General features: G+C 54.5%; 13 protein-coding genes across 13 annotated transcripts; 5 read left to right on the plus strand and 8 right to left on the minus strand.

The window, feature by feature from the left end:
- Nucleotides 1-27: 27 nt before the first annotated feature.
- On the plus strand, nucleotides 28-597 carry BDW47DRAFT_125485 (uncharacterized protein; the record flags this gene model as incomplete). Its single annotated transcript, XM_024816393.1, has 1 exon — nucleotides 28-597. A coding segment is annotated over one exon (570 nt), but the record flags the coding sequence as incomplete, so codon positions are not given.
- A 1,671-nt stretch (nucleotides 598-2,268) lies between these two features.
- Nucleotides 2,269-4,454, minus strand: BDW47DRAFT_105227 (PWI domain-containing protein). Its single transcript, XM_024812505.1, has 5 exons — nucleotides 4,297-4,454; nucleotides 4,147-4,237; nucleotides 3,914-4,078; nucleotides 2,775-3,854; nucleotides 2,269-2,520 (listed from the first exon to the last, which is right to left on the minus strand). Exons 1-5 carry the CDS (start codon nucleotides 4,398-4,400, stop codon nucleotides 2,404-2,406), a joined length of 1,557 nt encoding a protein of 518 aa, XP_024672349.1. The 5' UTR covers nucleotides 4,401-4,454; the 3' UTR covers nucleotides 2,269-2,403.
- Nucleotides 4,455-4,551: 97 nt separating this feature from the next.
- BDW47DRAFT_105228 (uncharacterized protein) lies at nucleotides 4,552-5,280 on the minus strand. The gene is made up of 2 exons (XM_024812506.1): nucleotides 5,160-5,280; nucleotides 4,552-5,109 (listed from the first exon to the last, which is right to left on the minus strand). The coding sequence occupies exons 1-2, from the start codon at nucleotides 5,201-5,203 to the stop codon at nucleotides 4,836-4,838; spliced, it is 318 nt and encodes a 105-aa protein (XP_024672350.1). The 5' UTR covers nucleotides 5,204-5,280; the 3' UTR covers nucleotides 4,552-4,835.
- Nucleotides 5,281-5,552: 272 nt separating this feature from the next.
- On the plus strand, nucleotides 5,553-6,435 carry BDW47DRAFT_131569 (fumarylacetoacetate hydrolase family protein; the record flags this gene model as incomplete). Its single annotated transcript, XM_024817338.1, has 3 exons — nucleotides 5,553-5,639; nucleotides 5,735-5,946; nucleotides 6,008-6,435. Exons 1-3 carry the CDS (start codon nucleotides 5,581-5,583, stop codon nucleotides 6,433-6,435), a joined length of 699 nt encoding a protein of 232 aa, XP_024672351.1. The 5' UTR covers nucleotides 5,553-5,580.
- Nucleotides 6,436-6,534: 99 nt separating this feature from the next.
- On the minus strand, nucleotides 6,535-7,791 carry BDW47DRAFT_125490 (uncharacterized protein; the record flags this gene model as incomplete). Its single annotated transcript, XM_024816394.1, has 2 exons — nucleotides 6,535-7,218; nucleotides 7,483-7,791. The coding sequence occupies 2 exons, from the start codon at nucleotides 7,789-7,791 to the stop codon at nucleotides 6,535-6,537; spliced, it is 993 nt and encodes a 330-aa protein (XP_024672352.1).
- Nucleotides 7,792-7,960: 169 nt separating this feature from the next.
- tif1 (putative eukaryotic translation initiation factor 4) lies at nucleotides 7,961-10,464 on the minus strand. The gene is made up of 7 exons (XM_024812507.1): nucleotides 10,310-10,464; nucleotides 10,114-10,202; nucleotides 9,790-9,864; nucleotides 9,666-9,734; nucleotides 9,254-9,612; nucleotides 8,547-9,189; nucleotides 7,961-8,487 (listed from the first exon to the last, which is right to left on the minus strand). Exons 2-7 carry the CDS (start codon nucleotides 10,145-10,147, stop codon nucleotides 8,477-8,479), a joined length of 1,191 nt encoding a protein of 396 aa, XP_024672353.1. The 5' UTR covers nucleotides 10,148-10,202; nucleotides 10,310-10,464; the 3' UTR covers nucleotides 7,961-8,476.
- Nucleotides 10,465-10,792: 328 nt separating this feature from the next.
- BDW47DRAFT_125492 (putative F-box and JmjC domain protein) lies at nucleotides 10,793-12,373 on the plus strand (the record flags this gene model as incomplete). Its single annotated transcript, XM_024816395.1, has 2 exons — nucleotides 10,793-11,124; nucleotides 11,185-12,373. The coding sequence occupies 2 exons, from the start codon at nucleotides 10,793-10,795 to the stop codon at nucleotides 12,371-12,373; spliced, it is 1,521 nt and encodes a 506-aa protein (XP_024672354.1).
- Nucleotides 12,374-12,487: 114 nt separating this feature from the next.
- Nucleotides 12,488-13,338, minus strand: BDW47DRAFT_125493 (low-affinity Cu transporter; the record flags this gene model as incomplete). Its single annotated transcript, XM_024816396.1, has 4 exons — nucleotides 12,488-12,605; nucleotides 12,654-12,852; nucleotides 13,002-13,194; nucleotides 13,255-13,338. The coding sequence occupies 4 exons, from the start codon at nucleotides 13,336-13,338 to the stop codon at nucleotides 12,488-12,490; spliced, it is 594 nt and encodes a 197-aa protein (XP_024672355.1).
- A 294-nt stretch (nucleotides 13,339-13,632) lies between these two features.
- Nucleotides 13,633-14,720, plus strand: BDW47DRAFT_125494 (chromatin modification-related protein EAF6/MEAF6; the record flags this gene model as incomplete). Its single annotated transcript, XM_024816397.1, has 3 exons — nucleotides 13,633-13,983; nucleotides 14,069-14,326; nucleotides 14,403-14,720. 3 exons carry the CDS (start codon nucleotides 13,633-13,635, stop codon nucleotides 14,718-14,720), a joined length of 927 nt encoding a protein of 308 aa, XP_024672356.1.
- Nucleotides 14,721-14,960: 240 nt separating this feature from the next.
- ams1 (alpha-mannosidase) lies at nucleotides 14,961-18,679 on the minus strand. Its single transcript, XM_024812508.1, has 4 exons — nucleotides 18,412-18,679; nucleotides 17,837-18,345; nucleotides 15,795-17,781; nucleotides 14,961-15,727 (listed from the first exon to the last, which is right to left on the minus strand). The coding sequence occupies exons 1-4, from the start codon at nucleotides 18,555-18,557 to the stop codon at nucleotides 15,100-15,102; spliced, it is 3,270 nt and encodes a 1,089-aa protein (XP_024672357.1). The 5' UTR covers nucleotides 18,558-18,679; the 3' UTR covers nucleotides 14,961-15,099.
- A 158-nt stretch (nucleotides 18,680-18,837) lies between these two features.
- On the minus strand, nucleotides 18,838-19,186 carry BDW47DRAFT_105239 (uncharacterized protein). Its single transcript, XM_024812509.1, has one exon. It carries the CDS (start codon nucleotides 19,148-19,150, stop codon nucleotides 18,974-18,976), a length of 177 nt encoding a protein of 58 aa, XP_024672358.1. The 5' UTR covers nucleotides 19,151-19,186; the 3' UTR covers nucleotides 18,838-18,973.
- On the minus strand, nucleotides 19,168-20,920 carry BDW47DRAFT_105241 (uncharacterized protein). Its single transcript, XM_024812510.1, has one exon. It carries the CDS (start codon nucleotides 20,556-20,558, stop codon nucleotides 19,176-19,178), a length of 1,383 nt encoding a protein of 460 aa, XP_024672359.1. The 5' UTR covers nucleotides 20,559-20,920; the 3' UTR covers nucleotides 19,168-19,175.
- On the plus strand, nucleotides 20,796-21,391 carry BDW47DRAFT_28250 (uncharacterized protein). The gene has a single exon (XM_024818655.1). It carries the CDS (start codon nucleotides 21,034-21,036, stop codon nucleotides 21,334-21,336), a length of 303 nt encoding a protein of 100 aa, XP_024672360.1. The 5' UTR covers nucleotides 20,796-21,033; the 3' UTR covers nucleotides 21,337-21,391.
- Nucleotides 21,392-21,444: the final 53 nt, after the last annotated feature.

Genomic DNA, 21,444 nt, shown 5'->3' on the forward strand with positions numbered 1-21,444 from the left:
GAGTCGCCTGCTTCCCCGGCTCCTGAGGCGAGCAGCACCCCCTGTGACACCCTGACCTCGGAGACCGTCGTCCCCGTGGCCACCCACACCGAGTCCCCCTCGGCTCCCGCTGTCCAGCCTACCGACAGCTCGTCCGCCGCGGCCTCCAGCACCCCCTGCGACACCATCACCTCCGAGACGATTGTGCCTGTGGCCACCTCGACCGTGAGCTCCCCTCACTCCTCCGCTCCTGTCGTGCCTCACAAGCCCTCCCCCTCCTCTGCCGCCCCCGAGGCGAGCAGCACTCCCTGTGACACCTTCACCTCGGAGACCGTGGTGCCCGTAACCACCTCTACTGAGTCCCCCGCCTCTGCTGCCCCCGAGGCCAGCAGCACTCCCTGTGAGACCATCACCTCGGAGACCGTCGTCCCCGTGGCCACCTCGACCGAGGCCCCCGCTGCCAGCAGCACCCCCTGCGAGACCATCACCTCGGAGGCCGTGATCCCCGTCGCCACCAACAGCGACTCGCCCCAGGTCACTCAGGCGCCCAGCGGCAAGCCCCGGAGGGTGGTCACCATGACGACGACCGTCAGCGTCGCTTCCTGCCCGCCCCAGTAAGGGAGAAGATCTCCCGCACTGAGGAATCCAACCTTCCGCGACGATCGCCATGGCAGCAACGGTGAAGATACCTGTACATACCTAATTTTAATTCTAAAATTCTTCTCTGGGCATGTGTGGTTTCGACCGGGGGCCAGTAGAGGGGATCACGAACGGATGGACACCACTGGCTGGGAAAAGAGGATTACATCGGCACACATGTAGCGTTATAACTCGCCAGGAAGATGTTTATTTGTTTACTTAGTTTTTGTTATTGATTTGACTTCTGATGTTGCCTTGGCCTTTTCTCTTCCTACATTTTCTTTTCGTTGACGCTTTTGATTCCCTTCAATGGAGTACATTCCTTCTATATTTCGATCATGTACATGGTATTACTGTCAGGCACATATTTTGTTCTATTGATTTTGTAGAGTATTATGACGAATTTTAGCATGATGATATACAGTTAACACTCCAGACTACCATAGTATAGACATTAGACAAGATTAGTATTACCAACCTCGGCCCCAAATTAGGCAACTATAATAATCATAAACAATACGAAACAAATTAAAGATGAAATAAAATAATATAAAATAATATAAAAACGGGGAAAGAGAAAAAAAAAGGAAGAAACGACGACCCGCCTCCAACATCAACCAGCCGATCCCAATAAGCCACGCAAAGGGGGGCCCTGGAGGGCCCCAGCCACGCGATTGACAGGGGGAAGGAGTCGGAAGGAAATTGCGTGACATCATGACGGTTGGGCATGTGATTCCTTCTCTTTCAATAGCGATGATAATAATACTAATAATCATTTGTGATAATGGTTGATTATGGTGGAGAATGGTGTTATCAAGGGTTTTAATTAGGTTTCTTCCTTCCTTTGTTTATCGGCCGTGATAGTTAATTGATTATGAAGCGTTGATTACTCAACCGTACATTTTTAATCAATGTATAGTCATACCATTCTATTCACCAGACACGAACAAGTGCATTGTAACCAAAGCAAGCGGAGGTCAAAATAAGGTTTTAAAAATGATATACATGCACGGCGGTTTTATCATCCTGGGTGTTGGTTTTTTTTTTGGAGGATTAGCTGTCTTGGATATATTAATCTCCCGGGTTCGTTGTTTATCCTGGTGTTTATCCTGGTGTGTGCGTGGGTTTAGTAATTATGGCGTGGTGTTTGGGGGGTGTCGGTGTTTGTTTATCTATCTGTCTGTCTCTATCTATAAATTTATCTGTTTATCTACCGGTCTGGAGTCTGGACTCCTCGACTTCTATGATTACATTGCGATTGATTAATGTTAGCATACGGAAAAGAAATACAGACGACTGGCAAGGTTCATAGCCTGTCATACTGACAGTTTGAACCGTTTCTCCCCAGTCTCTCCAGTCTCCACATAACCTAAACTATGTACTGTTTATCCTGCTCAGTAATGTTTCTACAGCGAGGGTAAGCTGCAGCCGAGTGTGTCTTGGTAATAGGACGATTTGCAAGTTAGGACGAGTATACGCAGACTCTGTCTTCGAATAAGCAGGTTGGAAAGTAAATGGACTTCCAAACCAATCAGTCATTGTCCGTGGAAGAGGTTCTGAGGCGGGCTTCCAATTGACTTCAACTATGCTGGTACTTGGGATCTCTTCTACTATTTTGATTGATGACTATATCTTGTGTACATATTATGCAGAACATGAAGTAGGTCGCAGTCATATTGCAGAACTATCTATTGCTGTGAGCGTGGCGAACATGCGCAAATCCCGCAGACTTACGACTGGACTCACACGGTTGGTTCCCTCCCATCCTGGTGGCGACTGACCAACCTACCTTTCTGCCCTCGACGACCGTCGCCGGGCGACCAGCTTTTCGCGGAGGAGCTTCTCGCGTAGCGCGGTGGTCGAGATGCGCGCAGCGGCCGGCCGATGGGCAGAGTGCGTGGACTATGTGTTGGTACGTCGTTAGCCGAAGCCAGCCCGGATGCAGAAGGATCAATCAATCAATCAATCAATCAATCAATCAATCAATCAATCAGTCCCGTAGCAACGGCATTCGTAGGATGGATGGACAGTGATGAAAAAGACAGAAAGACAGATAGATAGACAGACATCGTGGAAGACTCATTGTTTGAATTGAAACCTTATCGCTCTTTCTTTTCCCCCCAGATACCCAAACGTACTTAAAGTGATTCACCCACCTCGGGAGCTGCATCCTTTATGTCATGGTCGCTTGGGGGAGCTTTGTCGGCTGGGCTTGGGGATCTTTTTGGTGCCGGCGCGGCATCGGAGTCTGCTTCTCGAACCCGTGGCCGCTTCTCGTCGCGAGCTGACACGGAAGACGAGTCGCGCCGACGGCGGGCCGTCGGGGCATATCTGGGGATTGAGCGTCGCCGTTTTCGGCCTTCACCGCGGCTGCGACTGCGACTATGACTGCGACTGCGGCTGCGCGAGTCGTGTCGTCTTGGGCTTCGACTGCGGCTGCTGCTGATACTCATCGTCGGGCTCCGGCCCCGGCCCCGGCTGCGACTGCGACTGCGGCTGTGGCTGCGGCTACGGCTCAAGCGGCGATCATCACGGGTCTTGCGGACCTTTGCAACATCAGCTGGTGATTCTTTCTTATGCGTGCGCGAAGAATGGTGAGGCGAGGATCCTCTCCGTCGCGGAGCGCCCCGGTCATCATCCGAGGCCGAAGAGCCCCTCCTCCGGCGCCGGTCCCGGGAAGAAGGCGGGGGCGGTGAACGGGATGAGCTGCGTGACGACACCGATCGCGATCTTCTGCGATCTCGTCTGGGACTACGTGAGCGCGAGGAACCACTGCGGGAAGCAGACCGCACTCGATCACCATAGTCCGGGCTGCCGCGTCGGCGAGGGGCGGACCGCCGGCGTTCCGGGGAGATTGAACCGCTGGCCGACCGGCGGCGTCGGCGTCGGTCCCTGTCCCTGCTGGAAAAGCGTTGTTGGCGACGAGGGGGCGGGGATCGTGACGAGGAAACGGAGCGAGACCGGGAGCGGCTGGGCCGTCGGCTTCGCCGCGATGGTACGTATGAGTCGAAGTCACGCCGGGATGGCGGCGCATCGCGAAACCGTTCACGGCTGCGTCGTCGGGGTGGCGATGGACGACGCTCGAAGTCGCGCCCACCCCCGCGCCCACCTCCTCTTCTTCCTCCACGCCCCCGATCCGAACGGTCGCGCCGCCGCAGGTCTTCCATTTCCCGCTCCCGCCGTTGCTCTTGTTCCTTCTGTCGTCGCGCTTGCTCGGCCGCTTTTTCTGCCTCGATCTGAGAGTTGTCAGTCAATGAATCATCTATCATGAGTATTATACGAGACCTAGACGGACCTTTTCCTGGATGAGCTCGAGTTTCTTGGCCTCTAGCAGCTCCTTGGGAACACCCTGGGGATTCTCCTGACCACTTAGACAGAGCGACCAGAGTTCCTTGCAGAAGTTCGCCGTATCCTTGTCCAAGAAGCCTGTGAGCTGAATCTGTAGCGATTTGATATCGGGCTGCACAGAGGATCATATTAGCGGTCATTCCGATTTCCCTTCGTTCCCCGCGGTAGGTTGGCACGTACGTAACGGGTTCCCTCGAGGAGGTTGAAGCACAGTTCAATGACAACGTCGTCCTCGTTGCCCAAGATCTCGGAGATCTTTCCTGCAATCCATCTATACGGACGGGGTCAGCGACAGGGGAGGAGGTTGGGCAAGGAGTCGGCATCGCTTACTTTTTCATGACCTCAATGTTGACCTTGGTCATGTCGACTTTGCGACTGAATTCGGGTGGAAACTTGGTCCGCCGCAGCAGCTTCGCATCCACGCTTGTGGCCATGATGCGGGAGGGCAATAGAAATCTCAGAGAGGAGAAGACGAGGGGGAGGAAGAGGAATGGCGGAGTGAAGCTCAACTGGCGATAAATCGATCATGATTCGTGACGAGCAAGATAGGCTCACCGCCTTGCGTCTTGGCGTAGAGTGCCTGAGGACGTCATTGCATACATCATACTCTGCTTGGACGTGGATTGATAGATCTAGATCGTAGTAGGTGGTTTCTTGAGAGAAGTACCTAAACCCCTCTAATTCAATCAAAATACAGCAAGGCTCAGTCCAGTTGAACCAGTGGTATACATATAACAGCCATATAACAGCCATCCGTCCGTTCGGAACCCGTACGCCTATACCCAACACCAACATATGCCACAGATGCCTGTCCAGTTCCCTCTTCATAACCTCATGTTCATATCGTACCTCGTCGCATTCTGAATATCCTACCAAGCATCCTCCTCCATCTCCATCAATACGCGATCCACCTCGTCCCTTGCCCTCGCAAGGTCATCGTCCACGATCCCGTCCGCATGGCGCGCCTTGATTTCGTAGTGTAACTCCACCAGCTCCGTGGCGCGACGGAGGTCATCGTGAACCGTCTGCTCCGCGGGGTCGACGGATGCAGATTTCGCCGGGGATGCGCTCCCCTCTGCGGTGTGGGTGCGGGGAATCCTCTCGTTGACGGTGACGAGGGCGAGGGCGTCGTGATGATCCTGGGTTGGTTAGTTCGGAGTCGCTTCGTGGGTTTTGATGGGATACGTACACAGACTTGAAGGGATGTTAGATCGGAGAGAATCTGTGCGACTTGCATGGTGACTAGGTTGAAGACGAAGAGAAGGAGGATAGAGGAAGAATCAGAAAGGAAGATGAGGTGCTCGGAGTTTCGCTGATCGGGCTTGGCGTGGCTTTCACTGCAGTCCCAGTCGCAATACACTTACTTCTCAATCTCTATAACATGACATCCTCTATAATCTAGAATGATCAAGAAAAAAGATCAATGCTACACGACACCAGATCCCCCACACTCCCCACAAAGCTACCATTCCCCATGCAACCGCCGAGTCTCGGAGATTGCGGCCGTCTCCGCACGTCGGCTTTCCCGCCCGAACAACTTCCTGACCATTATATCCTCTTTCCCCTCTTCTCCCCTCGTTGTCTTCCTTCAACTTCCCACCAGACACATTCACCATGGCCAGCGCAATCAAAGCTAATTGCAGAAAAGTCATCTGCATCGGTCGCAACTATGCGTACGTCCCTTTCATCATTGCATTTCAATTTCAATTACCGTCTAGAATTGACGGAGCAATTGGAGAAAGATGAACGGACCGACTAATGAATGCAGTGACCACATCACCGAGCTGAACAACACCAAGCCCAAACAGCCCTTCTTCTTCCTCAAGCCCGCCTCCTCCATTCTATGCCCTAGAGAAGGCCCCGTGCTGCGCCCGCGCGGCACCAAACTCCACTACGAGGTGGAATTGGCGCTCGTCATGGGCCGCACCGTTCGGGATTTGGACCCGAACGATGAGAAGGGCGCAATGGATGCGATTCGAAGTAAGCCTCCTAACCTTACTCTCACTCTATATATATGGCAATGCTAATAATATAATAAAAGGCTACCTCCTCTCAATCGACATGACAGCTCGCAACGTCCAGGACGAAGCCAAAAAGAAGGGTCTCCCCTGGACAATCGCCAAAGGCTTCGACACCTTCCTACCCGTGTCGAACGAGATTCCGAAATCGCGCCTTCCGAACCCGCACGATGCCTTCTTGCGGCTGAGCATCGGCGAGCAGGCGCGCCAGGCGGACTCGACGGGCTTGATGCTCTATCGCATTCCGCGCCTGCTGGCGGAGATCTCGCGCGTGATGACGTTGGAGAAGGATGATATTGTGCTCACGGGGACGCCTAAAGGGGTGGGAGAGGTTAAGGCGGGGGATGTCATGAGGGCGTCGATTGAGGTGGGGGGGCAGGAGATTGAGGAGGGGAGGATTGAGGTTCAGGTTGAGGATAGGGAGGGGAGGTATTTTTATAGTGAGACCTAGCTTTTCTCCTGTGTTAGAGTCGCTGTATACTACATATACAAGAGCTAGATTGTCATAGACACTGCCATAGGAACATGGTGATACCTGCCTACCTACCACCTACCCAACATGCATCCCAGCCATTTGCAACAAATCCTCCTCATCAGGAGAAACAATAGAAATACGCCTCCTCTTGCCTCTTCTGCTACCTTCCTTTCCTCCGTTATCCTCACCAGCAGCAGCAGCAGCCCATCCACTCTCCTTAACAACAGCAACACTACCCCCTCTATCCTCAACAACCTCCCTCAAAACACCCACCATCCTCTCCCAAACCCACCCCACACAATCCATCCTCCTCTCCACGATCCCCCTCACACCCTCATCACTCAGTCCCTTCACAAACCGTCCCACAATCTCCCCTTCGCGCTTACACGGCTTCAATCCCGCGCGCAGACTCCCCCCAAAGCGGATATACTCTTCAAGAGGTCGGCTACCTTGTTGGAGTTGCATTGCTGTTGGCTGCTCTGATACCGCTGGACTAGACGGGCTGGGGCTGTCGCGAGTGGTAACTGTGACTGTGGACGTAGTGGTAGTTCTAGTGGCGGTGATAGGACTAGGCGTAGGAGGATCTGGTGTGGGTTGGGGATGGGCTGATAGGTAGTTGTATTCGTTGGGGTTGGAGTCTTGTTGATTAGTGTCTGGTTGGCGCTTGTCTAGGGGGAAGGAGTCGGGGACGAGGATTGTGTTTTCGTCTTTGTCTTGATCTTGGTCTGAGATTGGGTCTGATTCTGAGGACGCCTCTCCCTGGGAGTGCTTAGTGCGTCTGTTTGGATGTCTCTTTCCTTGTAGTACTACCCGGTGAATAACACAAGGTAGGTGGTCGGTCAGTCAGATCCCTGCAACGCCGCATGGCAATCGCTATACACACACATAGCAACAACAGCGACACCCTCTCAAAGAGACAGACAGACAGACAGAGAAAGACCTACCACTCCCACTCCCATCCCCGCCCCCAAACCCCCAAGCACCCAAACAGCTCCCCTCTAATATCCCCTCCAACATCCCAACTCTCCCCTCGAGCACATCCACGCGCCGAACAAGGAGATCAACCCGCTGCGTGAAGCCATCGCGCAAGCCATCCAGCCGGGCCTCGTAGCGGTTATCGACGGTGGTGATCTGCTCTGCGAGATGGGCCGTTGTGCGCCGGAGCTCGGCGACGGTGGAGGTTAGGGAGGTGAGCTCTGCGTGGGCCGTGTCGAGGCGGTTGATGAGATGGATGTTTTCGCGGCGGAGTTCGTGGGCCCAGAGGAGGGAGGGGGCTGTTGGGTTCCAGTGCGAGGGAGGGCGAGAGGTGGATGGGTTTTCTTGGGCTGTCATTTGAATTTACTTTGTTCACTTTGTGGTTTGGTTGGTTTTTTTGGGGTGGGGGGTGTAGGTGAGGTGGTGAGGTAGATCAGGAGGGGGTTAGGGATGGGATGGGATAGGATAGGATGGGGAAGGGTGTCATCAGGTGTGACATACCCATAATACAACTACAAGACAACAGTTCGTAAATGTATTGCCTTCAGTCTATAGCTATACAGCCACGTCACACAGAACCTCCTCCAAGTGCTGCCATCGCATCCATGATGCAGGATCACTCGGTTTTGTTCTTCGCGCTCTGCCTCCGGATTGCATGAAGCGACATCATTAACCAACCGGAGCAAGAGGGAGATCGCAAAGAAAAAAAAAGATAGAAAATGGACAAAAACAGATAAAGAGAAAAAGGAAAAAGAAAACGTGATTTCAAAAATCATGAATTACAGCAAATAAGTCGAACAGGCATGTCGCATCTCCATAAGTGATAAAAATAAAGACAAAGGAAACCATGAACAGCAGCAACCAGAGCTCGCCCTGAGAGCCGCCGGTAAATGCTGGAGATACAGAAAGCCACTACTTTTGGTAAATTCTCGGCCAAGAGAAGCAAAACGATGTTCTAACGCCGTGTCCACCGCAGCTTACCCTTGGATCATTGGCAACTGCAATCGTAATCCGCATCGAGACATAAGGTGACTCAAAAAGTTTAGATGAGGTCTAAAACCGTTAGCATCAATGTCATCCAATATCATCCCAGAAGAATAAGAAAAACGTACCAGCAACGTTCATGGGCATCTCCTCGATCTGGGTGCTGTAGAACTGCTCGATCTCACGCATCATGCGGACGTCGTCAGCGGTGACGAAGTTGATGGCGACACCCTTACGACCGAAACGACCACCACGACCGATACGGTGAATGTAGTTCTCACGGTTGGCGGGCAGATCGTAGTTGATGACCAGGGAGACCTGCTGGACATCGATACCACGGGCCAGCAGATCGGTGGCGATCAGGACACGGGAAGAACCGGAGCGGAACTCCTTCATGATCACGTCACGCTGGGACTGCTCCATATCACCGTGCATGGCGGAGACGGTGAAGTCACGGGCAGTCAGCTTGTCGGTGAGCCAGTCGACCTTGCGGCGGGTGTTGCAGAAGATGACGGCCTGGGTGATGGTGACGGTCTCGTAGAGATCGGACAGGGTGTCAAGCTTCCAGTCCTCCTTCTCGACGGCGATGTAGAACTGCTTGATACCTTCCAGGGTGAGTTCCTGCTTCTTGACCAGGATACGGATGGGGTCGCGCATGAACTTGGTGGTGACCTCCAGGACGTCCTGGGGCATGGTGGCGGACAGCAGAACGACCTGGGTGGACTGGGGAAGCAGCTGGAAGATGTCGTAGATTTGCTCGGTGAAACCACGCTAGGACGGTCAGTTACTGGATTTTAGGGGTTCAAGAAGGGGGGAAAGGGGAAAAAAAACATACCGACAGCATTTCATCAGCCTCGTCGAGGATGAACATCTTCATCTGATCGGTGCGCAGGACACGGCGCTGGATCATGTCGTGGACACGGCCGGGGGTACCGACGACGACCTGGGGGCCGTCACGGAGGGCGTTCATGTCATCACGGACGGCGGTACCACCGATACAGGCGTGGCACTTGATGTTCATGAAGTCGCCGATGGCGATGACGACCTTCTGGATCTGCTGAGCCAACTCACGGGTGGGAGCGACGATCAGGGCCTGAGTGGCGTTCAGGCTGGCGTCCAGCTTCTGCAGAGCGGCAATGGAGAAGGTGGCGGTCTTGCCAGTACCGGACTGGGCCTGAGCGATGACATCGGAGCCTGGATGGATTAGACCATGCTACGCTGGATAAAAGAGTGGTAAGAAAACCTACCGTTGATGATGGGCTTGATGGCACGCTGCTGGATAGCGGAGGGACGCTCGAAACCGTAGGCGTAGACACCTGAGACGAATCAGCATACTCTCATTTTGATTCTATCCATCCAGTTGGAACCTACCGCGAAGCAGCTCGGACTTCAAGTCCATAGAATCGAAGGAGTCGGTGACCTCATCGTAGTTGGACTCGATCTGTCCTGTTGGCGACGTTAGCATGGTCTGTTTTGATCATGATTCTCTCTCTCTCCCTGTATTTCTTTCATTCCCTCTTCCTTCCCTCCCTTTCGATTCATCTTCTTTTCTTTTCTCCTTCTTTTGCTGTATTCTTTCCCCTTCACTGGGTCATATTTTCCTTTGCTGATTTTTCCCCGACGCCACATGCGACCACCACACATCGCAACGTCCAGAGAAAGAAAAAAAAGATAAGAAAAAAGAAAATAACCTACCCTCGGGGACATCCTCCAAACCCTTGTCAGCCATATTTGCGAGAGTAGATAAAAAGATCACAGGCTACAGGCTGTGATCGGACAGTGAGCTGCAAGATAAAATTTTTGTTAGCGACCAGCGACAGCGACAGTGGGGCAGGAACAAGAGAACGCAGAGGGGGAAAGAAAGAGGAGAAAAAAAAGCACGGAAACATACCGTAAAGTAACGATAAAAAAGTATCAAAAAAACTAGAACCACGACTTGAGTCCGGATCTAGAAGTGTAGTTAAAAGTAGAGGTGAAGTGGGAGAGATGAAAAAGATGTAGTGTGGGAAAGAAGAATGAGGCGGGGAGGGGAAGGGCAAAAAAAAAAAAAAAGTTGCAGCCGACTTCGACCCAAAGATTCTCTGCTGTTTTTTTTTTCTGCTCAGAAAATTTTCCTCTTTTCGCGCTATTGAGTCTAGCCGACACTCACCGCCTGCTGTATTGGGCAGCAGCCAATCAGTGCAGCCTCAGGTTTGCCCTCTTTTCTCATTCGGCAACCTGAGGCTATACTTCTTCTATCTCCAGTTGAGTCACATCGGTCGGTTGCTTACGACGGAGCTATAGAGTCATATCGGATGATTCATTGGGATTGAATTCATTTGGCTTGTGCCTGCAGATTACTCGAAATCACACAGAGGTGACAGCAGGAATGAAAATGCCCGATATCACCTCCTTCGACCCCACCAACCGGGACTCCGATGCGGTGAGGAGCATCTACACGTCGCATCCCAATGACAGTCTGCAGGATTTGCCTAGTCAGAATACCATTCCCGGTCATCCCCTGGGAGTCAAACCGAGTGGGAACGCCCTGCTGGCGGCGGAGAACCTCCGTCATGCCATTGGCGCGTTTCGACTCCTGCCCGACGAGCTGATCTTGAATGTGCTGGAGTCGCTCGATGGGTCGGGTTTGCTGGCTGTTGGCCGGACGTGCAAGGCGTTGTATGCTTTTACTCGAGCCGAGGAGCTGTGGAAAGCCCTCTTTGTGGAGTAAGTTTCCGTGGGGGATGGTATAGGCAGGGAAAACATGGACTAAAGTACTGTATACAGATCTCCTCCACCTTCATTTACATGGCGAGGAACGTGGCGCTCCACCTATCTTAACCTCCCGTCGTCGGGAGTGTGCATCCTGGACTGCTCGAGTCTCTATTCCGACGCTCTACACCGTCCGTTCCACTGTGCGCACGTCTCCATCGACCCCTATGTCGCCGACATCCCCGCCAAGAACCAGATCGCGCGACTGCCCAATCTGTCCCAGGAGGAGTTTCAGGAGAAATGGACAGACACCCCCTTCATTCTCACGGAGCCCGTGAAGGAATGGCCCATCTACCAGACCTGGACCATGGACTCGCTGCTGTCGACCTACGGGGACGTCGTCTTCCGCGCCGAGTCGGTTGACTGGCCGTTCCGCACCTACGTCGACTACATGAAAAGCAACATGGACGAAAGACCTCTCTACCTATTCGACCGAGCCTTCGTCTCCAAGATGGACCTCCAGATCGACCGGACCAAGAACGACTCCGCCGCCGCCTACTGGCCGCCCCCGTGCTTCGGGGAAGATTTCTTCTCCGTGCTAGGCGACGACCGTCCCGACCGCCAGTGGCTAATCGTCGGGCCCGAACGGTCCGGAAGCAGCTTCCACAAGGACCCGAACGCCACCAGCGCGTGGAACGCCGTCGTGCGCGGGTCCAAATACTGGATCATGTTCCCGTCGTCGACGAAGCTGCCCCCGCCGCCGGGCGTCTTCGTGTCCGAGGACCAAAGCGAGGTGACATCGCCGCTCAGCATCGCCGAGTGGCTGCTCGGGTTCCACGGCGAGGCGCGCCGCACGCCCGGCTGCATCGAGGGCGTCTGCGCGGCGGGCGAGATCCTGCACGTCCCGTCGGGCTGGTGGCACCTGGTCGTCAACCTGGAGCCGGCCATCGCTGTCACGCAGAACTTCATCCCGCGGGGGCATCTGACGGCGGCGCTGGACTTCCTCGGTAACAAGGCTGACCAGATCTCTGGGTTCCGCAAGGACGTTCAGAACCCCTACGACCGGTTCGTGACTAAGATGCGCGAACTGCATCCGGAGCTTCTTGCGCAGGCGGAGGAAGAGCTGCAGAAGAGAAATGATGGCAAGAAGCGCAAGTGGGATGAGATCGTCCACGGCAAGCCGGACGGTGAGGCCGCTGATGCCTCGGCTGGGGGGTTCAGCTTTGGGTTCGGAGACGACGGGAGCGACGTGGAAGTTCCATGAAGAAGACAACACATTCATTGAACTCGTGACAAAAAGACCAATCTATATCCGCTCTCTTCTTTCCCGCGATTCAACCCGGTATCCCGCCGTCCACCGTCAATGGCAAGCCAGCAATCAATGACAAGCCACCGTCTTGGCCGCCGTGGTATCCTCCCCAAAGACCAAATACCCGACGAACGCACCCACCGCGACCGCCAACATGACCGAGCCGTTGTACGTCATGAAGAGGAGCCTAGACGGTCAGCACTGGGTCGAGAAACCGACGAAGGACATAACTCACATGATGAAGAAGCTGTAAAACACCTGCACCGCATACAAGAGCGCCAGGACGATCTTGCCGCGGTGCTCCAAGGCCCTCCGAGTATCGCTGCCTACAAGCAGGGGTAAGCCGGCGTGGTTGGATGATGAAGGAGGATGATGGTTATGGGAATCTGGCGCAGTCGCATCGTCGACGGACTCGATGTCTTGACGGTCATTGCCTTGAGTTGTCAATGCCCGCGCCAATCGAGCCAGAAGACAGACAGACAGACATAGACACGCATCACAGAAGACAGAAAACAACAAACAAACCAAATCCACCAAAATTCAAACAACACAGAATTCAATAGTTAGGATAGGATAAACATACCAGTAACAGCTGTAAAAGCACTCAACCGCCTTCCATGCATCGCCTCATACCGTCTCGTCACCTTCCTCACCCCCTCATAACCCGCCGTCAACAGCACGATAACCACCAGGGAGACGAAGAGCGAGAACGGGCCTGTGACGCGCCACTGCCGGAAGATGATACAGAGGTCTTTCGACGACCAGGTGAAGAGCATCTACCCCCATTATATCAGCCAGTCGTAAGCGAGTGTTTGGGGAGGGGAGGGTGAGCATACGTTCATGTTGCACTGCCCACCGCCCATATCCATGTCGCCGTGGTTGTGGCCCATGTCCATGTCCATGTGGTGGGAGTGGTCCATTTTATCGAGCCAGAGATGAGTATGATAAAAGAGACAGATAGAATAAAAGACTGGAAGTAGATAAAAGGACGGAAGGGGGAAACAGATGATGCCATCAATGAACTAAACGGTCGGCCTAATATGTAAGGATGCAAACACGCCAAACACGCCGATCCGGAGATTGATCTCTCTTGTCTCTCTCGTCCGACTCAGCGAGCTTCAACGACTGACTCTCCCTCAACAAATGCCATACCACCGTACCCATAGTTGATCTTCTAGAAAGAGGAAAGGGAACAGAAAGAAGAAGGGGTAAAAATGTCCGAATCAGCCCCAACCTCAAGCGCACCAGCACCAGCACCAGCACCAGCAACAACATCCACCACCAACCCTCCACCTCCCTCTACCACAAATACCGCGCCCACCACCACCACCACCACCAACAACAACAACAACAACAACAACAACAACAATAACCAAACAGATACAGCGCAGTCCAATGGCAGCGCATCCGCAGCCCCAAATGGAGGCGTAAACGGGAGTTCAGGACCGGGGACGGGGTCGACGACCGCGTCAGGGAGCGCAAACCGCGGTCTTCCCTACTACGAGAAACTCCGGCGCGAGTTACGCGACACAATTCAAAAGAAGCGCATGATGGATAAGAGCATGGTATGTTTTTGACTTCTCCCATCCATATCTCTATCTCTCTCTAGATATATAGATAAAAATATATACAAGACTAACAAACGAAAAGTCCCAACTCGAAGACCAAATCTTCCGCTTCGAACAATCCTACCTCGAAGAAACAACAGCCGGCAACATCATCAAAGGCTTCGACAACTACATCAAGGGCTCCTCCAGCGGCGGCCTCAGCGGCGCGGGCAGCAGTCTCGGCGGCGGCGCGGGCGGCGGCAGCGGCGGCATGGCGCTGGGGACGGGCGTCGCGCGACGAAAGGCGCAGGTTACGGATGCGGATCGGGTGTTTTCGAGGAGCTCGGCGGGGTTTATGAGGGTTTGTCTTCCTTCCGCATCCTTATCATCCTGGAGAAATGAAGAAGGAAACGAAGATGCTAATCAATAATGTATAGGACTCACCCCCCTCCTCAGCCCAGACGACCCCCTCCCACGCCGCAACACCCACATCAGCCTACAACGCCAACACCAACGCCGTCAACAGCAACAGCAACAGCAACGCCAAAGCAAGCGGCAGCAGCGCCACCACCAAAGACAAAGACGCGGGCGAAGTGCGCGGCCCGTCCAAGGCTAATAAGAAGAAATCTTCCTCATCTGGAGGAGGCGGAGCGAACCGCGGCAAGGCGGGGAATAGCAACAATAATGATGTTGATGAGGAAGAGGATGGGAAGCCCCCGTCGAAGAGGTTGAAGATTAGTTATGCTCGGGAGTGATTGTTCTTTTCTAAGTTCGTTTCGTTTCATCCCATGCTGTGGACTCTTGTGAGGGAGAACGGAATGGCTTGCATGGCTGTTGTGGCTTTAGGGCTGGAGTTGGTTGTGCGTTTGGACGGTTGGTGTTTTGGGTTGGGGATGGTTCCTTTCCTTATCTTCTAATTTTTTATGTCATACTAAAGGAGCTAGGCGCTGGTTGGTTGGGATTGTTTTAACAATATGATATCCGTGATACATGTACCTTACTTCATAAACAATATTCATACTCGGGTTACCTTCGCTTCCTCCTGTCAGACCTTCAGTGAGCCTTCCTCGGATAGGCCTCCGTAGGTTTCAGTAGTTCTTCCCCAGGCTTTGATAGGTCAGGCTCATGGTAAAACTACAACTGCAACCGATATGTCGCAACCTCATAAGCCCTCAGTTCAACATCCGCACAAAACTCACCATCCGCCTCCCGCCGCAGCGTCAGCTGCGTCTCATTATCCTCGAGAACATTACACTTCCACGCTTCCCGGACCGGGAAGTGACTGCAGATGCGGCCGCGGCTCTTCCCACCCAGCGACTCGTATACGCGCAGGATGATGCTCTTCCCGGGCCGCTTGGGCAGGGTGTCGCGTGAGATGTCTTCGTCGTCTTCGCCGCGCTTGATGGCGTCAAGGATGAGCGAGGGCGCGCCTTTCACCGATACAGCCTGGAAGGGTTGGGTGGGGGGTCCACGGCTGGGGCTGCTGGCCCGCAGCACGAGCGGGTGGTTGAAGTTGTAGCCGGCGCGGATGGTACGCGAGTCCAGAGCGCCTTCGTGCGGCAGGATCGCGTAGCGGATGTGGTGGCGGCCCATGTCGGCGTGTGCGTCCGGGGCTTTGGGCGCGCGCAGCAGCGATAGACGCATGAGATTGCCGCAGGTCGCGAAGCCGTACTTGGAGTCGTTGAGGACGGACACGCCGTAGCCGTTCTCGGAGAGGTCGGCCCACTTGTGGCAGCATACTTCGAACTTGGCCATGTCCCAGCTAGTGAAGTCAGTATGACATCTCGGTATGGATTGATGTGGGTCTATAATTGGATGATACGACATACCTCGTGTTGTAGTGCGTGGGACGTCGAATAATCCCGTACTGCGTTTCGTACGATGCCTCCGTGTTGGTGATGTCCACGGGAAACTCGACCTTGAGGAACTTCATGTTCTCCTTCCACTCGACTTCGCTCGAGAACTCCACATACGACGGCTGGTTGGGCACCGCCGCCGCCAGACTGATCGTCGTCTTGACCCAGCTCTGGTCGCTAATCTTGGTTTCGGTGACAACGCTGACTCGGTGCTCGTCTTTGTCCGAGATGGAGGTCGGCCCAGAGTTGAGCTCTTTGCGTGACTCGAGATGGTAGACCTCGACATCCCATGCCTGCCAGTAGAGCGGCTTGTCGTCGAAGATGACCAGCTGGCCTGCCCGGCCGCCGTCGGCGATCACCTCGCGCTCGGCCTGGAGATCGAACAGTGACGTGATGACGCCGTTGTGGACGTCGACCCTGAGCGACGCATTCTGCAGACGGAACACCCCGGGCTTGATCTCCGAGACCGTGACAGGGGGTTTGGTGGTGGAGACCGCCGGCCCACAGCGCATGACACCGGTCTCCCCGCTGACCAGAGTATACTTCGGACCCGTATTGGTCGCGAGGGCCTCGGGAATTTGGACCACTTCAGACCGAGACCACGGGAGGGTGTTGATGGCCACGAGATCCTTTCCGGACCCTTGCTCGGTGAACCCGAGTGCCTTGAGGGCTTCCTCGCGAGCCTTGTGGCCGGTCTCGAAGATCTGTGCGTACAGCTCGTCCGAGTCATCGTAGCACATCTCGATAGAGCTCCCCGGAAGACAGTCATGGAACTGGCAGAGTAGCACCCCCTCCCACATGTCATCGATCTCCTTCTTGGGATACTTGTACTTCTGATGAGTGATGGACGCCAGAGTGGCCAAGTACTCGACCTCACGCAGCAGGAATTCCGCTTTGCGGTTGTTCCGCTTGTTGTTGGCCTGCGTGGTGTAGGTCCCGCGGTGCAGTTCAAAGTACAGCTCCCCATACCAGGTGGCCAGCTGCTTGCCATTGGCGATTTTCTTCTCGAGCTGCGCGAAAAAGTCATCTACAGAGTTGCCCATCGTCACGCGTGGTAGCAAGCCCGTCTTATCACTCACACCCCGGCAGCGACGCAGCTTCTCCAGATGTTCGAATGTCGGTCCCCCACCGCCGTCGCCCTTCCCGAAGACCAGGAGCGAGGTGCGATCGTTGTCCATCGACTTGTGCTGCGTCACGCTGCGTCGGACGTCGCCAAAGTTGGCCTCGGCCGTATATGTCTCCGACGGTGCCATATGGCACACCACCTGGCTACCGTCGAGCGCGACCCACTGAAACGTGGTATGGGGAAAATTGTTGATGTTGTTCCAGCTCAGCTTCTGCGTGAAGAATCGGGTCATACCCGCCAGGCGCGAGATCTGGGGGATCTGCGTGGAATAGCCAAAAGTATCTGGCAGCCAGAACGTCGTGCAGCGCTCACCGAAGTGGCTCTCGAAGAACCGCTGGCCGTATAGGAACTGCCTCACCAGCGACTCCCCGCTAGGCATGTTGGTGTCGTGCTCGACCCAGCTACCGCCGATCGGCTGGAAGTGGCCCTTCTTGATCCATCCCTTCACCCGATCAAAGACGCTCGGATAATACTGCTTGAGCCACTTGAACTGCTGTGCCTGGGAGCACGTGAAGCGATGCTCCGGATACCGATCCATGAGGTCGCACTGGTTGGACCACGACCGGGCCACTTTGCGCTTCGTTTCGGCCCAGGGCCACAACCAGCACGTATCAATGTGACAGTGACCGATGCCGTAGATGATCGACTCATTCTGGGTCTTGTAGACGTCCGAAGAGTCAACACGGTTACCTAGATACTTCTGGGCAATTTTGCGACCCTCCTTGATCGACTCCTGGCTCCCACCACCTGCAATGAACGCGTCCATGATGGAATTGGCGACCACATTAGCTTCGTGCGACTCCCAGGAATCTCCAGGGAACTCTCGGGCCGCATCTATCCATCGTCAGTCTCCCAGAATTAACACTCTCCACCCACAGGAGGTACATACCCCCGATGATCCAAAAGTCATAGAACAGCGCCCGCGCCTCGAGGTTCACTGCCGTGATGCGCGCCGTATGCAGCGTGAAGTACTTATCCGGGTTTGGCGGCTGGATGGAGTCCCCGCCCGGCGCATTGCCAAACATGCTGTTGCACGCCATTTCGATGTAGAAGACATGCTCCTTGCCGTCGCGCCAGGCGTCGGGGATGATCCACTCAACTCGTTCGCCGCCACCCGTCAGACCCTGCAGCGGATGGCCGTCTTCGGTCCACACGAGGCCCTCGTTGTTAGCGTCCCAATGGAACTCCAGCCGTTCCTTCTGACGCATGTGCTCCGGGACGGTCAGCCGGATGCGGAACCAGTGGGTGGACCAACTGGGGCCGAATGAGGCGCCGATACGAGTCGGTTTAAACTCGTGGGACGTGGCTTCCTTGAATGAAGGACGCTGCAGGTCCGGAACCGAGTAGACGGAGAGCTTGACATGGTCTTCATCTGAGGCGGTTGCGTCGTGGAGTTTTCTGAAAAGGTGGTCAATAAACAATCAATTCGGCGACCGAGAGCAGAAGTAATGTGGGCCAACGTACGAGACAAGATTCTGGGACTGGTATTGACCACCTGCAGTAAACTGTCGGAGACGGTCGGTGTAGATGCCCTTGATCCGCTGACCTACGGGCCCGGCGGGACTCCGGGGAAGGGAGCTGGGCACTTGTCGGACCGCGTCTCCACCCATTGTGGGGGGAAGATCAGATAGCGTGGAAATGGATTGATCAACCCACACTAGGATGTGGGAGGGGAGAAAGTTGGTGGTTGAAGATAAGAAAGAAGAAAGAGGAGAGGGAAAAGAGGAGAAAGAGGGGAATGAGGAGAAAAGAGGAGAAGAGGAGATGGTTGAGACAAGACAAGGAGGGAAAGACCGAAAACAGGCACGAGTGACACATTATTGGCATACGTAATGATCCAGCGGGGAAGAGGAATGTTGATCATTTGGCCAAGACAGCCAAGCCCTAATTGCATCTATTCATATACTGATGAGAATGATTGATTACAGTCTGGAAAAGAGAATGAAAATCAAGGGTCATATAACGAATTCAACAAGGGTAGTCCTGCTCCAACCATGTCCCCAACGCCCAGCGTAGCAGTCTTCAATCAAGAGATGAGAAAAAGCAAGTGGATATCAATATAACAATGGAAGGGAAGAAAAAAGCATCCAAAGAACACAAAGCTAAAGAGCAGAAAGAAGAATGCAACGACAATAAACGTATCATGCCCATATAGTAGACTCGAGGTCGAAGCAAGAAAAAACAGACAACCATGCCCTCCCATCACCCACCCGGCCCCCCGTTTCACGTTAGATCCACGTATCCGCCTGCCGAAGATTCTGATACGGATTGACCGGCCCAACCAGTCGAATCTGCGACTTCAACTGGCTATGCTTGCGCTCGACCCTTGCCCCGATGATCCGCTTCCGGGCGCCGTCGAGGGCAACCAGCACGTGGCTGGTGCCACTCTGCAGGGCGCGTACGCGTTCGCGGGTCGTCTTCCGCTGCAGCTGCGAGTGTGTGGGCGACGGCAAGGGGGTTGGGGTAGCCACCGCCGACCCCGGCCGGGTCCGCGGCGTGGTAGTGTTTCGTCGATAGCGCGGGAACCGCACGCGGTGGTTCTGGCGATAGCTGATGCGCTTCTCGCGGCTGGGTTTCTCCCAGATGGCGGGTCCGTACTTCTGGTACGCGGACAGGGGCACGGCCAGTTGCTTCTTCCTCCGGGAGGAGGCGAGGAGTGTGAGGGGCGGTTTGCTGGATGCGGCGGTGCTCGTGGCACTGGTTACGGATAGCCGCTTCGTCTGAATGCCTGCGGACTTCATGTCTGCGATGGTGCTTTCGTGGTCGGAATACTGACTTGACGGCACCCGCTGCCGTGCGGGTTGTGCATCGAGGTAGTCGGGGGTGTCGTCGGACGCGGTGGCGGGTCGCTGTTCGCGCTTGGCCTTTTCCTTGTCGACTGAATGTCGGGATAGTCGTCGCTGGACGTAGGAGCGGATTGAATCCCGCACGTCGTGGGCTAGGCTTAGCCCCCCGCGGTCGGAGGGTTGCCATCGATGGTTTCTCTTGAAATCGAAGACGGCGAGATTCAGACGACTGCTGCTCTTCTGTGGTTTCGTGGGGAATGGGGGCGCCCGGGTGTTGAGGGCCGACGGGGTAGCCAGCTCAGGGAAGAAGTCCCACTTCTTCTCGCGGAAATAATGGTTGGGACCCGTAGGCGTCGGGTTCCACAGAGGTATGGGTCGTTCTGGTTCGTAGTCCTCGTCCGACAGATACGGATTGCTGTTCGACAGCGGCGGGTGTTTCACGTACTCCTCGAGGCCGGACGACGAGGCACGATCCAGCGAGGAATCCGGCGCCGCCGCATGGTCGACCAGCTCGGACAGATCCGCGGAACCAGGACGGACGAAGACGGGGTAACTCTCGGTGGAATCCCCAGAGTGTCGGTGGGACTCCAGACTGTCGACGAGGCTACTGTCCTCACTCCAGGCGGTCGATCCCTCCATCGAAGGAGTTTCTGGTAACGGTTTGATAGGTAAGTCGGGTAGCGGTTTGTCGAGGTGGACGGTCGATCGCCCCGGGGGGTCAGAGAATTGTGGGGGAATGACACGCTCGAGACCCTCGAGGGATCGAGAGGGCCTCATGGGCGGCGCCTGTCGAGGTGATTTAAAGAAGGATGGGGAGGGCATCATGCAGGCCGTCCAGGATGCTGTGTCGTCTATCGGATCCAGGACCGTCCTGCAATTACTGCGTGATCTCCTCGACTGGAACTTTTCCCTCTTCGTTCCCCCAATGGGAGGGGGGGATTAAAAGAAGAAAAGAAAATATCCCAAGTAATAATAATCCAAATAAAACAAGTCAATGAAAAAGAAAAAATGGAAGGGAATTTGCAAAAAGAAAGGAGGAAATGACACGAATGGGTTGGACAATCGACCGACTGACTTTCCACACAGCCCGGGGAGAAACTGGAATATAATTAGGATGTCGCCTTGGGAGGTTTGGGAATTATCACTGAATCTGGGGCGAAGACAAAGAAAGTCGAATACACGAGTTATTCGTCGTTTCTTTTTTCCTTTTTTCCTTTTTTTTTTTTGACTTCCCCCCCTCTTGTTCTTGATCCTCTCTACCCTTGGATCAGGTAGGGATGGGTTTCTTTGACTGCAGCCGATGGGATCATCAGACCCGTTTCTTTTTCCCTTTTCGTTCCCTTTCTTTCTTTCTTTCTTTCTTTTCTTTCTTCTGCTTGGAATTCTTTTTTTGGTCCGATTCTCAAACCAAAACAAGCGATCCAATACGATTGGGACCCGACTCCTGGGTCGACTGGAAGCCCGCGCGAGCCCTAATCCGGCCCTGCAGAAGGAAATGGCTGTAACCCGTAACCCACGTCAACGTTTCAGGATCGAGGAGAACAAAGAAAACCAGGTGCCACCGTCCATTCCCACGAGGTGGATCGAAGGAAAAGAAGGGTAATCGAGATCAAGGAAGCGAAACGAAGGACGAGGAATGCAGTGGGACCCGAGCGAGAGAAAGAAGAGACCAGGGTTGAGATCGAAGGGTAGGGGAGGGGACAGGCATCCT

The sequence above is a fragment of the Aspergillus candidus genome, assembly GCF_002847045.1.
Source record: "Aspergillus candidus strain CBS 102.13 unplaced genomic scaffold BDW47scaffold_20, whole genome shotgun sequence".
NCBI lineage: Eukaryota > Fungi > Ascomycota > Eurotiomycetes > Eurotiales > Aspergillaceae > Aspergillus > Aspergillus candidus.